General features: G+C 43.2%; 1 protein-coding gene across 20 annotated transcripts in view; it reads left to right on the forward strand.

The window, feature by feature from the left end:
* The window catches only part of RBFOX2 (RNA binding fox-1 homolog 2), a 271018-nt gene that overhangs the window by 123608 nt on the left and 130780 nt on the right, over positions 1–16630 (forward strand). Inside the window, exon 1 of one of the 20 annotated variants that reach the window (XM_087868768.1) lies at positions 2271–2482. The exons of the other annotated variants lie outside the window; for them this stretch is intronic. Coding sequence (XP_087724894.1) covers positions 2468–2482 — 15 coding nt within the window. The 5' untranslated portion in view covers positions 2271–2467. Of the gene's footprint in view, positions 1–2270; positions 2483–16630 lie in introns of those variants that run through there. 20 annotated transcript variants of the gene reach the window in all.

The following is a 16630-nucleotide window of genomic DNA, read 5'->3' on the forward strand; positions in this document are numbered from 1 at the left end:
CTGTGCTTCCAAAGTTTATAATGGGGCCGCTTATGAGTGTTTTGGAGGTCGTTTTGGGTTTTGGTGACATATTTGAACTTTTCTTATTTTGTGTCGAGGACCTGTTGTCTCTATGTGTTTTTGTCTTTCTTTGCTCCAGGAGAGCAGGGCTATCTTTATCCCATCCCACCCTTGATTAAATGATAACACCATAAAGTGACAATATGCGAAATTCTATTGTATTTGTTCTTTTGATACTTGGTTAGGAATGAACGAGTGAATTTTGTGTCTTCAAAGAGTTTGAAAAGACTATAATTGCTTAACAGTGTAATTTTAATACAGTTATTAAGAACGGAGTATAGGGAGGTTTGGTGACTTAAGATTTAGGGCATGGGCTTTGAGACTAGAGAGGAAAGTTTCATACAAAAATTGATTATGGATGTAACAGTATATAGAAAGTCAAGATTTGTTTTCCCATTTTTTAAAAAAAGGCTGTCTCAGGTTTAGACTTGGAAGTTCTTACTGCTCTTTCGTACTGAAATGAGGTAATCCTGCCTTCAGAGGAAGCAGAGAGGTTTTGCATAAAGAAAAAGAAAAGGTTTGGGTGAGGCTGAGAATACCTGCCCCACCTCTCCCAAGTTTAAATGAGCTGGAAGTTAAGGTGGGAGGAGAGACAAGGTATTTATTATAAGCTTCCTGGCAGAAGGCAAGTAGTGGGGAAGAAAAGGAAAGGTGTTTTGACTTCTATCCTAAGAGAAAAAGGAATTCCACTGCAGCAGGTCTCTAATACAGGAGCCTTACAGTGGGGGGAAGGGTTAGGTAGGGGAGAGCAAGTGGACCTGTACCTGAGCAAGGCCTGCCTTGAGGGTGAGGCTTGCAGACCTTACTTGGAGATTTTACAAGCAGAAGAGAGCCGTCTCAACATGTCTGAGGGGAACAGAACCCTGAGGCAGCTGGAAGGTGGTAGGCCTCTTGTTTTGTTTTTTTGTTTCATGTTGTTTTTTCTTTAATGAGTTAAAGGAGTGAAATATTCCCCAAAACACAGAACCCTTTGAGAGTGTGTGGTGCACCTACTGTGTGCTAGGTACTATGCAAAAGACTCCATGGCCGAAAATAGATGGGCTCTCCCCTGAAAGATACAGATAAAGGAGTTCAGATTGGTAGGTAGAGGAATGCAGTAGTCACTGGCTGAAATAGTGAAAGCCAGGTTACAAACGCCAGGCTATCAGAGGAGGGAGGGGTCACGTGCTGCCGGGGTGGGCTTTTGGATTTGAGCCTGCAAGAAATGGGTAGGAAGTAAGGAAGGAGCATGGGAACTGGTGTATGGAGGAGTCAGCTATTTTCTGAATTAAAACCAGTAGGACAGATGATTTGATGATACTTGTTCACTGTTGAACATAATGGATCAAAATATGCCTGGCATATCGGAGGCACTTAGTAAGTGTTTGAACTGCACTAAATTAGGAAACGTGGTCACCGGGAACTTAACAGATAGTTTACACAGTTCTGTCGTTTGATCTAATTACGACAACTCCACAAGGAGTACTATACGCAGTTTTTGGTTGAAGAAACAGGGGCCTAGTCTGGTTGGATAACTTTCCCTAGGCCATGATAATAATAATTATGGACCCAGCTTCCAAACCCGTGCTTTGTAAAGAATCTGCAACATGCTAGGGGCTCAGAATCCATGTGACTCCAAACCCTTGCTTGTCCTCTCTCCCGTCAGAAAGGAGGCTGTGGTGATCTGAACTAGGGCAACAGTGATAAAAAAAGATGAAAGCCTATTCGAGTTTGTATGTAATTTTTCTTCTGTTTTAAATTCAGAATTATTTAGAAAAGTGGTGTAAGGCCAGCAGCGCAGGGAGGGAATACGGGCTCTGAGCAGGTTCTTTGTTTGTGCTTGGCTTGTGAGGTGGGCTCTGGGACGAGTTGGACCGAGGGGAAACTTGCCTCAACTCCCCTTGATCTTCTTGGAGGGCAGAGTCTTTTTGTTGCTTCATTCATGTTTAAAGAACCCATCTTAAACTAGTTTGTGTCTAGCATTAGAAACTGGTGCTGGTGGTTTATTACTAGCCCCGCCCATGCCTGCCTTTTGCAATAATCTCTGTGAGTGATGATTGTGTTTCTAGAAGTAGAATGACAGAGAGCGATTCCCTGAAGGCAAATAGAGAGAGAGTGCTGTACACTCGGCCGGTTCAGACACACGGGGCTGGGAACTCCCAGAGAGAGGGAGAGGGAGAGAGGGAGGGGGGAGAGGGAGGGGGAGAGGGAGGAGAGAGAACAACAGAACAGTCAGCTGGAGAGGAGGGAGGAGGGGGGAGGAGACCAGTCCTTGTAGATTTTTAAACTCAAGTGATTTGGGGGGGTTTCTCCCCACCCCGAACCCTTGCCCCCCCCCAGTCTGGCACCTCCTTTCCTGCAGTTCACTGAAGTGCCTTTTTGCAGTCCAGGATCAACTGACCGCTGAGTTTGAGCAGCCGGGTCTGACATGATGTACCTCTGGGTGAGTACAGAGTGCTGTGGGTGAGGGCTTGCACTTGCACATATAAGGAGTGGAAAGCTGCGAGGTTCGGCTCTAGCACAAATGGCCTTCCTCTCAGAGCACAGGCTGCCACATCCCCTTCTACTCTCAGGTGTTAGGTTTTTGAAACCTAGCAGTGATTGTGACATTGGTTGGGTTTGTTTGTTTGTTTTAAATGTTGTTTTTCTTGTTAGACTTAGGCGTGAGGGTGAGCTCCCAGTGCGGTGTCATCCCCTGGGTTTGGTAGGGTTGGAGAAGGCAGATGGGGCAGGCGAAACGAGCCGGCGGCTTCAGGAGCTGCAGCCTTCCTGGTGGGTCAGGATCCACCTGTGTTTTGTTTTGGGGGCACTGCCTCTGATAATCAAACCATCTCTTTAGATATCGAAAGCCAGTGGGTGGCGTGATTCTTAATTAGGAATGAGCTTTTATAAGTTTTTATCTAATAATTTTTATTGTCCTTCACAATAGTCTTATGAAGTAGGTCACTGTTGTTATGAAAATTTTATGAGGGAAGTAATTAAGTCACACAGAGTGACTTGCCCATAGTTAGAAACCAAGTCTATAGCAGCTAGAATAGTAATTAATAACCAGACATTATAAAGCATTTTATATTTGCCAAGAACGAATACCTTACATTATTTTAATTTATCGTTAACGATGACATTGTAATTTGGGATGAAGAGAAACATACTGGGATTGGAGAGGTTTTGAAATTGGGAGATATGATAACTTTTAGGGGAGTGACAGGGAAAATAATACAAGAAAAAAAAAAACCACCTCGCTTTTAGTTGTGAAAATAAGAGCATCTATAGCCCCTTGCAAAGATGGCGGCACCCTCTCTTGAGCAGACAGCTGTTGTGTGTTGCTAAGGGAGCCTCTTCGATGTGATGCCCTTGGCTACTAGCCAGCTTTTGAAAGTTTCACTTTGCCCTTTGCCCTTCAGCCTAGATGTCTGGAATTGCAGAAACCTACTTGGCTCAGGCAGACTAAATTTATAAATATCAGAAGGCAGAATTTTAACTAGGTTTCTGGAGATGGATCTTGGTCACAGAGGGTGTGTGTGTGTGTGTGTGTGTGTGTGTGTGTGTGTTGGGAGGGGCTTCTTTTCCTGCTTCTCCCTTCATATTTGAATATGACCTTGAAATTTAATTTCCTCCTCTTATTGATTTATTTTTCTAGTGTTTGTAAGAAGTCAAAGAACTTTCCGACACACTTTATGTGCTTTAAGTAGTTTTTGGCTTCCTGTGAGCAAGGTGTCTGTGTCAAGGGTCTTTGCGTCCTTGTTGGTGGGACTGATCAGCTCTATGTTGACCAGAGGATGGGTTCTTCAGTCTCGATTTGTTGGAAGACGAGTTATGAAAGGAAGCACATTGAATTCATCTCATTTCTACTCATTTATGTTTGATGAGAGCAGACAGTGCCAGTCTCCTCAGTTGCTTTCTTTGTGCTCATAGTTATTTGTAAATTTGTCTCAGTCCCCTGTACTTATTAGCCTTAGAACAGAGCTTCCCAACCAAAGTGCCGTATGTTGGACTGCGATACACATATGCCAACATAACTATTCCCCTCCACCCTTGGAGCAGCCAGATGGGGCCCAGGATTCCCTGGTCACTTGGACCACGTGCATTCTAGTTTGCCACTTTGTGCCTTAAAAATATTACAGTTGTCTGTGTGTGCTGTGACACCTGAAAATTTGAGTAGCACTGTCCAGAGGGCAAAATGTGTGTCAGCTCTATTATTATCTGCATCGTCTCTCCCAATGCCCCATACATTTGTTGAATTCAGTGAAAATGTCCGGAAGGAACCATAGCTGCATAACACCCAGATACAGAGAAAGACATCTTGGTGGTCCAGCGTCAAGTGGGGACGCATTGAGGAGTGTGGTGGGGAAAATTTGCCGGCCAAGGAATAGGAGATCGGAGTTTTGTCTAGGCCAGTGCCCAGCCATGTGACACTGGGCAATCATTGAACTGCTCCGAGCCTCAGTTTCTACATCCATAAGGTAAGAGAACCTCTTCTAATGCTCAGACCCTGTGAGGTGGATTTGGGTAGCAGTATATATGCCAGAAGGACACCCAGTTGTGCGGGAGTGTTCGGGTCTTGGTAAGCGTGAGAAAACTGTGAAACGTAATCATCCCTGTTGCCTGCTTGGTTTGTTACCAGCAGTGAGTTACAGGTACTATTTCTCAGAATTCTGGAAAAATTACTGAACTGTGTTCAGTTGTTAATACCCCTGAGTGGTATTGACGTGCTTAGAACCTGAAGAATAGATTCGGAAGAATCTGAAGAATAAAAGTGGGAGCTCATCCAGGCATTTTGGTTTGCGTAGTTACACGTGGCTCCTTAATCTGGTTCTGGGTGCCTCTGAGGTGGAGCACCATCTTGTGCTGTCTATGGCTCTTTGCCGGATCTTCTCCCCACTTTCCTGTTGAGTCCCCTTCCTTTTTAGAGAATTTGGTAGCATCAGTAGACAGCATGGTATGGTGCCAAGAATATGGGTTTTGAGACCTCACTGGGCCTAAATCCCACCTCTGTCATTTCCAGTTGTGTGGCCGTGAACAAATTACGTAACCTCTCCGAACCTCGGTTTCTTCACCTGTCCCAGAGGGAAAATAATACCTATCATACAGGATTATTGTGAGAATCTGAGAGCATCTACGATGTGGTGTATGGCACATAGTAGATGCTCAGGAAAGACCTACCGCAAGCCAACTTTTTGCTTTGAACATCTGCATGGACAGACTGCTCACCACCCCAGAGCATTTCGTCTAGCAAATTAAGGAAGTGTTTGACTTTGTGTAGGGAGAACTCTGATAAATAGACACCAGTTTCATGTGAAATATCTCCCCTTAATTAGTATTTTAGGTATCTGTGACTAGAGAACCCTCGTTAAAGTTGCCTCCTGATGGAGAACATCCCCATTGTTTTTTCTCAACTTTTTTTTACTGTTGTGTATGCGTGTGTGGAGGGTACAATACTGTTAAGCATTCCTTATGTCCTTTATATTCTCTCTCTCCTCTTCATGGCCTAAAACAGGGAGGAGGGTGGAGAGGGGAGGGGAGGGAGGGAGGGCAGGAGACACATAATTCCCATAGTGAGGGAACTTACTTGTTCGGTGCTTATACAATTTATATCCAATAAACAAAATTATAGACCATTTATTTAAATTCCCAGAAATTAGGGTGTGTTCTGTCTGAGCTGATCTTAGCTAGGCTGGTCCCAGACTCTCTTACCCATATTCTCAATGGATGAACTTGTAGATTTCATTTTAAACTGTTGTTTTGTCATAGTTCAGCCCTGTCTTCTTAATAACTATGCTCAGCCAACATTTAACAGATGCCTATGATGGGCAGAGGACTGTGCTACCAGCTGGTACAAAGACAAAGATGATCGAAGACTTCTCATGCCCTTAAAGCATTTAGAACACAGCAGCAGTGAGCGTGTGTACACAGATAATAATGATTTTTGTATGCTGCTATTCACTTAAGAAAATGCTTTTAGATGTTATCTTATTTTATCCTCACAGCAGTGCTAAGGGCTAAGCATCATTGTCTCTATTTTACAAGTGAGGAAGGAGACTGAGAGAGAGCACATGACAGTAAATGGCAGAGCTGGAAGCTCAGTCCCATCTGTTTTTAACTCTTTGGCTGTTTTTCTTTTCACACTCTCTTTTGGGAGAAGCTGATGTTTTTGTTCATTTACTTTAACTGTTTGTTTATTGAGTGGTAACATATATGTTAGGCGTCTACCTCATTTAGTCCTCAGCACACCTGGGAGTTGGCCATTAGCTTCATTTTGCAGTAACTTTAGTAACCTGCTAAAGTCACACAGTTGAGAGTTGGTGGAGGTAGGCTTTGAACCCTGGTCTGTCTGGCCTCAGACCTTACTGCACCATTTGTAACATCTTTTATTTGTTCAGTAGTGTTTAATTTATCACTGCTGCCATTTAGCGTGCTATGGGCTAGACTAGAGAAATGAAAATAAGGTATGCTGTATTCTGTTTCCATATCTATTAATTACTTGAGACAAGTTACTTAGCCTTATAGACCTTGGTTTTCCAGGTTGTGAAAAGAATATGGTAGTTCTTGGAAACATTAACAGAGTCATCTCAGAAAAATGATCCGCCATTTTATAATAGTCTCGGTAACTGATGGCTTTATCCTAAAACATGGAAGTCATAAACTATGAGTCAGAGGACAGAGTTTTTGGTACCGATAACGCCATTTGCCAGTGTATGACCTTTCTAGCATTAGTTTTCTTTTGGGGTGGGGGGATGGGCAAAGAGCAAGGGAGAGGGAAAATCTCAAGCAGACTCCCCCCAGCACAGAGCCTGAGGTGGGGCTCAATATCACTACCCGCGCCAAAAGCAAGAGTCAGACACTTAACTGACTGAGCCACCCAGGCACCTGCAGGCTAATCTTTTAATGCTCACTTTTGGTCACAACTTCGCCATTCTAATTGGTCTACACAGCAAGAGAACTAGACTGAACAGTGAATTGAGTTATCACAAAATGTAGAAACAGTTCAGTTCAGATAACACTGGAGGCCAGATCCCGTGAATAGATACTTGGCAGTGAAAAGCCATTAAAAGATTTTAAGTAGGATTGGGAGTAGGCTGAAGTGGAGTTGATAATTAGATTTGTTTTTTTAAAAAGATACCTCCACAGATTAGAGGGGAGTAAGAGTGTAGAGAGAGGCGAGGTGTTGGTGTGTAATAGTGGAAGTGGCAGAGAACGCCCGAGACCAGTGAAACTGTAGGAGAGATGTGCCCAAGGTAAATTTGACAGGATGGGGGTGCTCAGCGGGGAGTCTGCTTGAGAATTTTCTCACTCTGCCCCTCCCCCCACTCACATGCGTGTATGCTCTCACTCTCTCTCAAATAAATAAATAAATCTTTAAAAAAAATTGGTGGGATGTTGTCAACATTTGGAAGGAGGACCAGGGTTTTTGGAGGAGGGAAGCCGAAGGGTATCATGAGTTTGATTTGGATTTACTATTTTAGGGGAACTTTGAAATGTTCACGGGGAAATTCTGCTTAGATAGTTGGCTACCTAGGTCTGGAAATACAGGGTAGATAGAGGTTTAAGCCATAAATTTGTGAGAACTCTCCAGCAATGGTAATTGAACCGTGTGCAGGTATGATGATGATGGCTTAAGATGAGAATGTCCTAAAAAATGGCAGAAAATGTAGAGCAAGAAGAGAAAGTAATGTCTGGTAGATGAACCAACCCTCAAAGGAAGCAGGGAACAAGGTTCTAGAGAGCTTGTTCTTCTGGAGGAAAACCAGCACTCTAGGAAATCAGGGTAAAAGAGTGGCAGGAAGAGAGAACTGAAATATGCTGACAGCATCTAGGAGTTCAGAGAAGTCTTTAACAGAGGCAGAGACAGGCAGGCAGAGTGGGTGAGGAGTAGAAAGGGTCACTGATTTTGGTGATTGGTGAGATAGTTTATATGTTTGGGAACCGTATATAATTCCGTGTGGCTTGTATGTGTGTAATGAGTGGAATAGTGGCAGATGAAAATTTTAAAATTGTGGAGACCAGATGATCTGAACAGTGTAGGATGTTTGCTTTCTATTTCCAGTAAGGAACCATTGATGGATTTAAAGCAGGATCAGGTATGATCAGATTTGTATATTAGAAAGATAGTAAGAGGTTTCTATTATTATTGGAGAATTTATATTTATATTGTGGGTGACATTGGTTTGATGCATATTTTAAAAGCTCAGAAAACTGTAAGGGGTTAAACGAATGATTGTATTAATAATAGGAGACTCCAATGGCTAACACATTTATTGATGACAGCTGTGTGTTGGTCATTTTCTAAGGGGTGGGGAAAGAGCATGAACAAGACAAAACTCTTTCCCGTAAAGCGTTTGTATTTTTTAACTGGGAAAATAAAACTGTAAACATGTAAACAAATATGACTCTGAATGCTTTAGGGTGAAATAGGCCTGAATGGTTAACAACATCTTGTTAAAATATGGGAGGAAAGCATTATAAGCAAAAGGAGTGGTAAATACAGAATCCTCAGAAAGAAATGAGTTTGGGGTGTACAAGGGACAGAAAGAAGAGGGGTGTGGTTGGAATGTTAGAGAGCAAAAAGGTTGTAGGAAGACAGGTAGGTGGGGGCCAGATAATTCCCCATGATAGAGATTTGTTTAAAATGGAACAGTAACGGAGGAGACTAAGCAGGAGAGTGGCTTTCTTCAGGGAAAGTGATAAGGGAGGTCCAGAAGCCGTTGTAGTCAAAGCAAGAGGTGATGACTTAGACTCTGGAGGGCAGTTTGATAGGACTAAAGATGGCTTGTCTGTGTGGTGAGAAAGAGGAATCTGGGTTATTCAGCTTTTGGGTTGAAGAATGAAGATGGACGGGCTATTTCCTTACAACAGAACAGTCCACAGAAAAAAACAGTACTTATGGTTTGGACTTGTTAAGTTTGGATCTCAGCCATCCAAGGGGAGAATTTTAGTGGCAATTTGATATGAGTCTGGAGTTCAGAGGAGAAGTGTGAGTTGGGTTTGTAAGGTTGAGATTCGACTTTGCATATTTAAAGCCTTGGTGAAAACCCTAACTAGAGAATAGGGCTGAGGCTGAAGCCCATTGCATTTCAGTAGAGGTGTGAGGGTACTAAGAATTGTGTAGGGTAGGAGGGAGACAAGCAAGTATGTGCTATCATATACTCTGGAGAGGAAAGGGCTGGGTTTGGATAATTTAAGACCAAATAATTTGTCATTGGCCTGGTAAGATGTTGGTTATTGGTGAACTTGGGTAAGAGCTTTTTCAGTTGGAATGATGGGGATAAAAAAGCCAGTTGGAATGGGCTGGGTTGTTAAGTGGTAGGTGAGGCTGTTGAATGTTTAGTTGTAGAGTGGGGCAAAGAATTGGGGCAGGGACTGGATGGGTATGTGGGTTCAAGGGAAGATGTTTTATTTTTTTTTAATATTTTTTTAATTTTTAAGAATCAAAGTAATATATATTTTTTCTATAAATGCCTGTATATGCAAAAAACTAGAAAAATACGTAGACAAAACTCATAGTGTTTGCCTCTAGTGAGGATAAAAGATCAAAACGGCAACACAGTTCAGTGTGAGCTTTTTTTTTTTTTAGGATTTTACCCATTTATTTGAGAGAGAGAGAGAGAGCACACAAGTGGGTGAAGGGCGGAGGGAGGAGCAGACTACCTGCTGAGCAGGGAGCCCTATGTGGGACTCTATCCCAGGACCTGGGGATCATGACCTGAGCAGAAGGCAGAGGCTTCACCGACTGAGCCACCCAGGCGTCCCAGAGCATTATCTCTGATACTTAATTTTTATGGCAGTGAATTCATGTATTTGTTTCTTTTTTTTTTTTTTTTGTAATTACTTGTTTTGTTTAAATTTTACTTAGTTAACATACAGTGCAATATTGGTTTCTGGAGTAGAATTCAGTGATTGATCATTTACATACAATACTCAAGGGGAAATTTTTAAAAGGTGATATTAAAGCCTGTTGTATGTCAGTAGGAAAGAGCCAGTAGAGGGGAAGAAATTGAGGATGACAAAAAGAAAGAAGCTAATGGCAGGACCAGAGTATGTTATACCCAGCACACAGCAGAGGGATTGGCCTTAGTTAAGTAGGGCCAGAAGCAGTTCTTCTGGCAGCATTGTTTTCAGGCAGAAGAGGGAGTCCTATGATTGTTTCTGCTTTCTTTATAGATACAAGATGAACAGAGCTGAAAATGGCAGTATAGGGAGTGGAGAGATATTATAGATTTAAGGAGTGGGGACATGGTGTGAAATAGTGGTCCATCTCAAAAAATGGGAGTGAACTTACCATAGAGGGTGTAGTAGGCTTAAGATCTGTGGTCATCCGGGGCGCCTGGGTGGCGTAGTCGTTAAGTGTCTGCCTTTGGCTCAGGGCGTGATCCCGGCGTTCTGGGATCGAGCCCTGCATCGGGCTCCTCCGCTGGGAGCCTGCTTCTTCCTCTCCCACTCCCCCTGCTTGTGTTCCTCTCTCGCTGGCTGTCTCTCTCTCTCTCTCTGTCAAATAAATAAAATCTTAAAAAAAAAAAAAAAAAAAAGATCCGTGGTCATCTGCTTGACCTGAGTGCTGGCAAGTCAGCTGTGTGATTTTTATCCAGCAATCTTCTGTTGTTTAGACACACGAGAGGAATACGTAGATAGTTGCATTTGACCAGGAGTTAAGATTTTATTAGATGAGTTACATGAAGAGAAAAGGGGGCAAAGGAATTAAGACTTTTGAAAAAGAGTGTGTATAGTGTTGGGCCCTGGAATCTGAACTGGCTTAGGAGGGAAGTAAGAACGTGGGAAGGGGGAGGAGGAGGGGGAGCGGAAAAGTGGTAGGGTCCTTGCATAGCTTTGAGGTCTTAAGGAGGCTGGAGAAATGTGGTGTGGGAGAACTGCCAGAGCCAGCAGACTTGGTGGTGTAAGGGTGGTGTGCTCCAAGTGCTTGAGAGGTTTGGAGATGGTGTTACTGGCGATGACAGTGCCAGGATATGATGCTAGGTGGGTGGGTGGGTGGGTGAAGTGGTGACAAAATATAGTCAGTGCTGGAGACATTGAAACAACACCGCAGCTAGGAGGCCAGAGTGTTGGGTGAATCACCTGTGTGGCGGGTTGAAGTTGTCAAGAACGATAAGACTAATAAAGGAGAGAAGAGAGGGAGCCCTGTGCCAAGGCTGGAGGAGGTGATCTCCGTTCCGGAGGATCTGCAGTTTGGGTGGAGGATGCCTGTAAGGTCCAACACTCTATGGTCATGGGGATCAAGGAGGCTGCTTGCCCCCACTGAGGTATGTAAGGAGTGGAAGAGTAACTTTTACTGCAGTAGAAGGAGGATTCTCAGGGGCAGTTAGGTTTCCCTTGGAGCAAAAAGGTGAAAGGAACATCACAAAAAAGAGAGCGAGCATACGGGAGGGTTTACTGACGATGGCTCATGACTTCTGGGGCTGGGGAGGGCGGGAAGAGCAGGTGACGGGATCAGAAGAGCAGATGTGCATAGCTCTCTGGGGTGAGCCATCTGGAAGTCTTGGACTTCTGATGATGATTGAGGTGAATAAGGGTATGAGCCAGGATGGAATCGTTCCGGAAATCTCTTGGAAAAACAGGGTAATTAGTTAAATCTTGAAGCCAGAGCAGTAGTTCTCAAAATTTATAGTGCTTCAGAATGCTACAGATCACTGAGCCCCACCTCCAGAGTGTTAGGCGCATTATATCTGGGTCTGGGAATTTACATTTCTAATAAATTCCCAGGTGATGCTGATGCTAATGGTCCAGAAATTTTACTTTGAAAACCACTGGTCCAAAGAAGCTACTCGTGGCTAAGTAAGAAGCTATTTTGAACTGTAGCTCAAGGTGAAGTGTAGCCTGGGTGATGGGCAGAGGTTTCCTTGGGACAGCGTGTCAGGCCTCTCTGACTTCGGCAGTTTAAGGAGGAAGTGCGTATATGGTAATTTTTCTCGAGGGAAAATAATTTCTAAGCGATTATCAGCAAACATTTATTGAATGTCCGTTTTATGGAGCAAAATGAGGATCCCAGGAGTTGTATTTTCTTTCTCAAGGATAATGAGGTTAAAGGGACACAGAAGTCAAATAGATAAATAACCGTACATTGCAGCAAAGACGACATGCCAGTCCCTGGGAGGTATGGGCAGTTGTCAACAGGAGTTTAGAAAAGTGGGCAGTCATTGAAGATGGGCTTGATTTGGGAAGGGTTTCTTAAAGGAAGTATAATTTACACTAGATCCTAGCAGAACTAAGAGAGACAAGCCAGATGGAAAACTGACCTAAGCAGAGGTGTGGTGTCAACAACAAACACGAAGCTTGATGACTACTCCTGAATCCCGTTGCCTTCACCCAGGCCCAAGACACCATGATGTCTTGTCTGTATTATAATAATTTTCTAACGGGCCTCCTGGCTTCTGTTCTCCCCAACCCCCCTCCTGAAGTCTGTCCTTAACACAGACATCAGAATGATCCTTTTAAAAGTCACGTTATACTCCTCGCCTGCCCAAAGCTCCCCAGTGGCTTGGTATCTCACTTAGCAGAGAAGTCGGATGCTGGCCTATGAGGCCCTGTATGACTGGCTCCCCTGGCTAAGGCTTTGACCTTACGTTCTTCTACACTCCTGGCCAGTCTTTGAACATATGAAACACACCTTTGCCTCCGCGCCTGAGCACTTGACCTAAACCCCCGCCGTTTCTCCACATACCAGCAAGACTGCCTTGTTTGCATGAAATCTCTGCCCAGTTGCCATGTGATCATGTATTGCGAGCACCCTGTATAAATGTCAATTCCTACGTCTCTGCCCAGAGTTTCTCCATAACACCTACCACCGTCTGACTTGCTGTATATTTATTTTATTGTCTTTTTCCTATGCTCCGTGTAGGCCCTGGTATTCTCTGTGCCTAGAATGGTGCCTGACACATAGTGGGCACTGACTAGACATGGCAGAGTGCAAAGAAGGGAGGAAGTAAAGATTGGGAAATAGTGAAGAGATAGGTGGTACTGGAAGAGATAGCAGTGGGAGAGATGGCTTGGAGGGTAAACTGGAGGGTCTTGAATACTAGATCAGAATTCTGTAGAAAATAAGAAATTCTTTTAAAAAATTCACTATAGCGATATTTAACCTTCTTGAAATAGTGCCATGTAATTGGGTTCTATGCATAGAATGGTTTGGGGAGGGGATAGATGCAGGGAGATGAATTACTCTTGGGTTGTTGTTGGGTAATAACTATCGGGTCGTTCAGGTATGAGTAAAATGGCTTTAGACCAAGGTTTGGAAATGAGAGTAAAATTTTTTAAGTTGGTTTAAAAGTCTTATGCATGAATATAAATGAGAAGCTTGCACTTGTGTAAGAAAGCTGCCTGTTTAATACATGTGTTTTAATACTCTTTGTTTTGATACAGTATTTAACGTTCAGTTTCTTTTGCCATGTTTCAATACAGAATATGGAATTTTGTTGTTGTAAAATGTATATATTAGGGAATAAATTTGGAACCGATTAAGCAAATGCGCATTTTTCTAGATTTTAAATTGTTCGTTTGGAGGGCTCGAAAATCAGTGTGGTCAGAGCATTTGAGAGAGGAAGGGGGGAAAGCCTACAACTCCCAAGACACATTTTCTCAGGTCCCTTAGTTTTGTTTTGCAATGAGTAGAGTACATTTTAGGAGTTGTAATCCTCCTTCACCAGCTCCTTTTTCCCCTTCTTGGTTTTGGAAATGTGTGGCTTCTGAAACTTAGGATCTGCTTGCAAACACTGCATTGTTGTTTAGAATTAACATCCTCTTCTGAATGGGAGCTTGCTGCTCCCCTTCACAAATGCTTTTTCAGAATCCCTCACTGTTATTAAGGGAAATAACATATAGTACTTGTAGCATAAGGCCATCAGAGAATACGTACTCACAAATACTGATTGAAAGGTTAATTAGATATTCTTAGGATAATGAGCTTTGTATGTAGCAAAGTGTCCAACTAAAATATTGGCTTTTGATTCCACTTAAATCTGTAGAGTTCTGTATTCTTACTGTGTATTAACTCATTTGGCATTTTACTTGTATGAATCTAGATCATTAATTCAGACAGTAAATAAATCAAAGCCTACCTTTCATTCTTTAAAATAACTGTTATTTTTCCTGAATGTAAGATGAACCCTTTAATCACTGGCCATTTTAGCTAGATTGCCATATCCATGAAAATCAGAAACGACTGAGTATACCTTCATTGTGTATTACATCATATGCTGGTTATCGTTCTGTTTCTGGCTCAGACCTTAACGTGCTGTACGATTATAACAAGTCACACCATCTTTCTACCCCTTGTGTCTCTTCTGTAAAGTGGGAATGCTATCACTTACCAGTTGATTGTTGCATACTATTTCTCAGATGAGTGGGCATCTAAATAAAAACATTCTTAATACTTTATTCTGTTTATTGCACTTGTAGTTGTCAGTTAGATAACAAGCAGTATATATTTTTTTGTTAAGATTGGATTGAAAGTCTCACAAACATTACAGTTTAAAAGCAGATGCCGGGGAAGGGGGCACATGTATAGTGGGAACAGTTGCTCTTTTGTGTATGTTCTCCTCTGCTGTATTTCATTAATTCTGAATGTTTATCTTTATCCTTTAGTTTTCTTGTTTAATTTATTCAGTTTATTGAAAATAAGTTTCCTGGCCTCATTGAAAGTCAAAATCTTAGTTTTTGTATGTTGCTCAAGACCATGTTCTCTGGCACTGGATGTTTGCAGATTACATCCATTACCAGAGAAATTTTCTAGATTGTTAAAGACGGTTGGGATTGGAAGGGAGAAAGGAAGAGAAGTGTCAGTCCTCTCACAACTATTATTTTATGTTTTTCATCTTAGGAATCAGAAGCAAGAGTCAGACCTAGTAGTCTTACTTCAGAGTCAGGACTCTTAACCAATATGTTATAATGCTTTCAACTAGTCTGTGATAAACCAAGATGGTCCCCAGTGATTCCTACCTCCTGGTATTCATGCGTGTCCTTACATTCGTTGTGTCATCTCTTACCTTTCAAAAGTGTAGGCTGGGCCTTAGTGACTCATTTTGAACTAATAGAATATGGCAAAAGTGACGAGATGTCACTTCCAAGAGTTGATGGCAAAGACTGTGGCTCTCATCTTTTGGACGCTTGCCCCTCTAGCTCTCTCAGAGCCCTTGCATTGGAAGAAACAGACTGCCATGTTGTGAGTAGCCCTGCAGAGAGGCCCACGTGGCAAGGAGCTGGTGTCTAGGGCCAACAGCCAGGGAGGGCCTAAGCCTGCCAACAGCCAGGTGAGTGCACTTGGCAGCAGATCCGTGCCAGTCCAGCCTGGAGATGACTGAGGCCCCAGCCAGCACCCTGCTTGCAGCCTGTGACAGACCCTGAGCCAGGGGCACCCAGCTAAGTCTCACCTGGAGTCCCGGTCCACAGAAACCATGATATAATAAATGTTGCTTCGAGCTGCTGTGTCTGAGAGCGATTTGTTACACAGAAAGAGAGAACTACAGAATCTGGTACCAAAGCTGGGTGCTTCTGTAGCAGAAATCTACATTTGTGGGAGTGACTTGGGAACCGGGCAGTGGACTTTGAGAAGAGTCAGTGAAAGATGAGGTACCTTGAACATGCTGTTCGTGAAATTTTGGACTTTGAGGAGAACGGACAAGAGGGCTTAAAGGGAAGGAAGCTGGAGGAAAGGGGATCCTCCTTCTGTGCTGGCAGAAAGTTGAGCAACACTACTGTTTGTAGTTACGTGGAAAGCAGACGACGTGCATTTCCAGGCAACACACTGAAGGTGCCCCACGGTTTCATCTTGCTGCTTCTGGTGGAGGGTGAGAGGAGAGAAACAAGTCGAGGGAAGGAGTGTTAAAACGAAAAAGGAGCCGGGACTGGATGGTTTTGAAAATCCTCGGGCATTCTTTCTGGCAAATGACAGTCAAATTTAAGACGTGGGTTCCTAGCAAAGGTCAGTTCAAGGGCACTGCCAGGAGAGAATGGTAGTCTAAAGATGAAGCCGCAGATGCCACTGTAAGACCTTTTGTTAAGAGCCCAGAAGAATCAAAGGTAGTGCCTTAAGAGTCACACAAAAGACGTCTCAGTTACACAACAGGGCTTTTAGCCATGTTCGCGCAGCACAGGTAGAGAAGGGCTTATCTTGAAGATATTTGTGGATATAGCTTTTGTCTAATGCAGTGAATCTCCTTGAGATTCACAGGAGACTTACTGCAGCTAAGATGGAAAAGGAAAAGAAATGGTTCAAAATGAAAAGAGGCTGTTGAGCTCCCCTGCCGATTCTTCCAGCAGGAAACAGGCCAAGCAGACTGCTAAGTTGCTAACGCAAGCTACCTTCTATGAAAAAGCAAGGATATGATGCACACAAGAGCCATGGAGAACTGTTATCCCAGCCTTGAGACCTAATCAAAGAACTCCAGCACTTGCCCAGCTAGATTTCAGAATCACTATGGACCAGAGACTTCTTTGTGTTTCCCACCCCCCCTCCCTTTTGAAGAAGTGGTTGTGCCATTGGAGATTAGAAACCAAAAGAAAACTAGTGAGAAAGGTGCCTGGGTACTGTCTCATTTCAGCCAGGCTCCCCAGAATGCCACACCTACTGCTTAGTCGGCCACTTTTG

The sequence above is a fragment of the Ursus americanus genome, chromosome 17 (genome assembly GCF_024610735.1).
Source record: "Ursus americanus isolate L20-20 chromosome 17, mUrsAme1.1.p, whole genome shotgun sequence".
Taxonomy (NCBI): Eukaryota; Metazoa; Chordata; class Mammalia; order Carnivora; family Ursidae; genus Ursus; species Ursus americanus.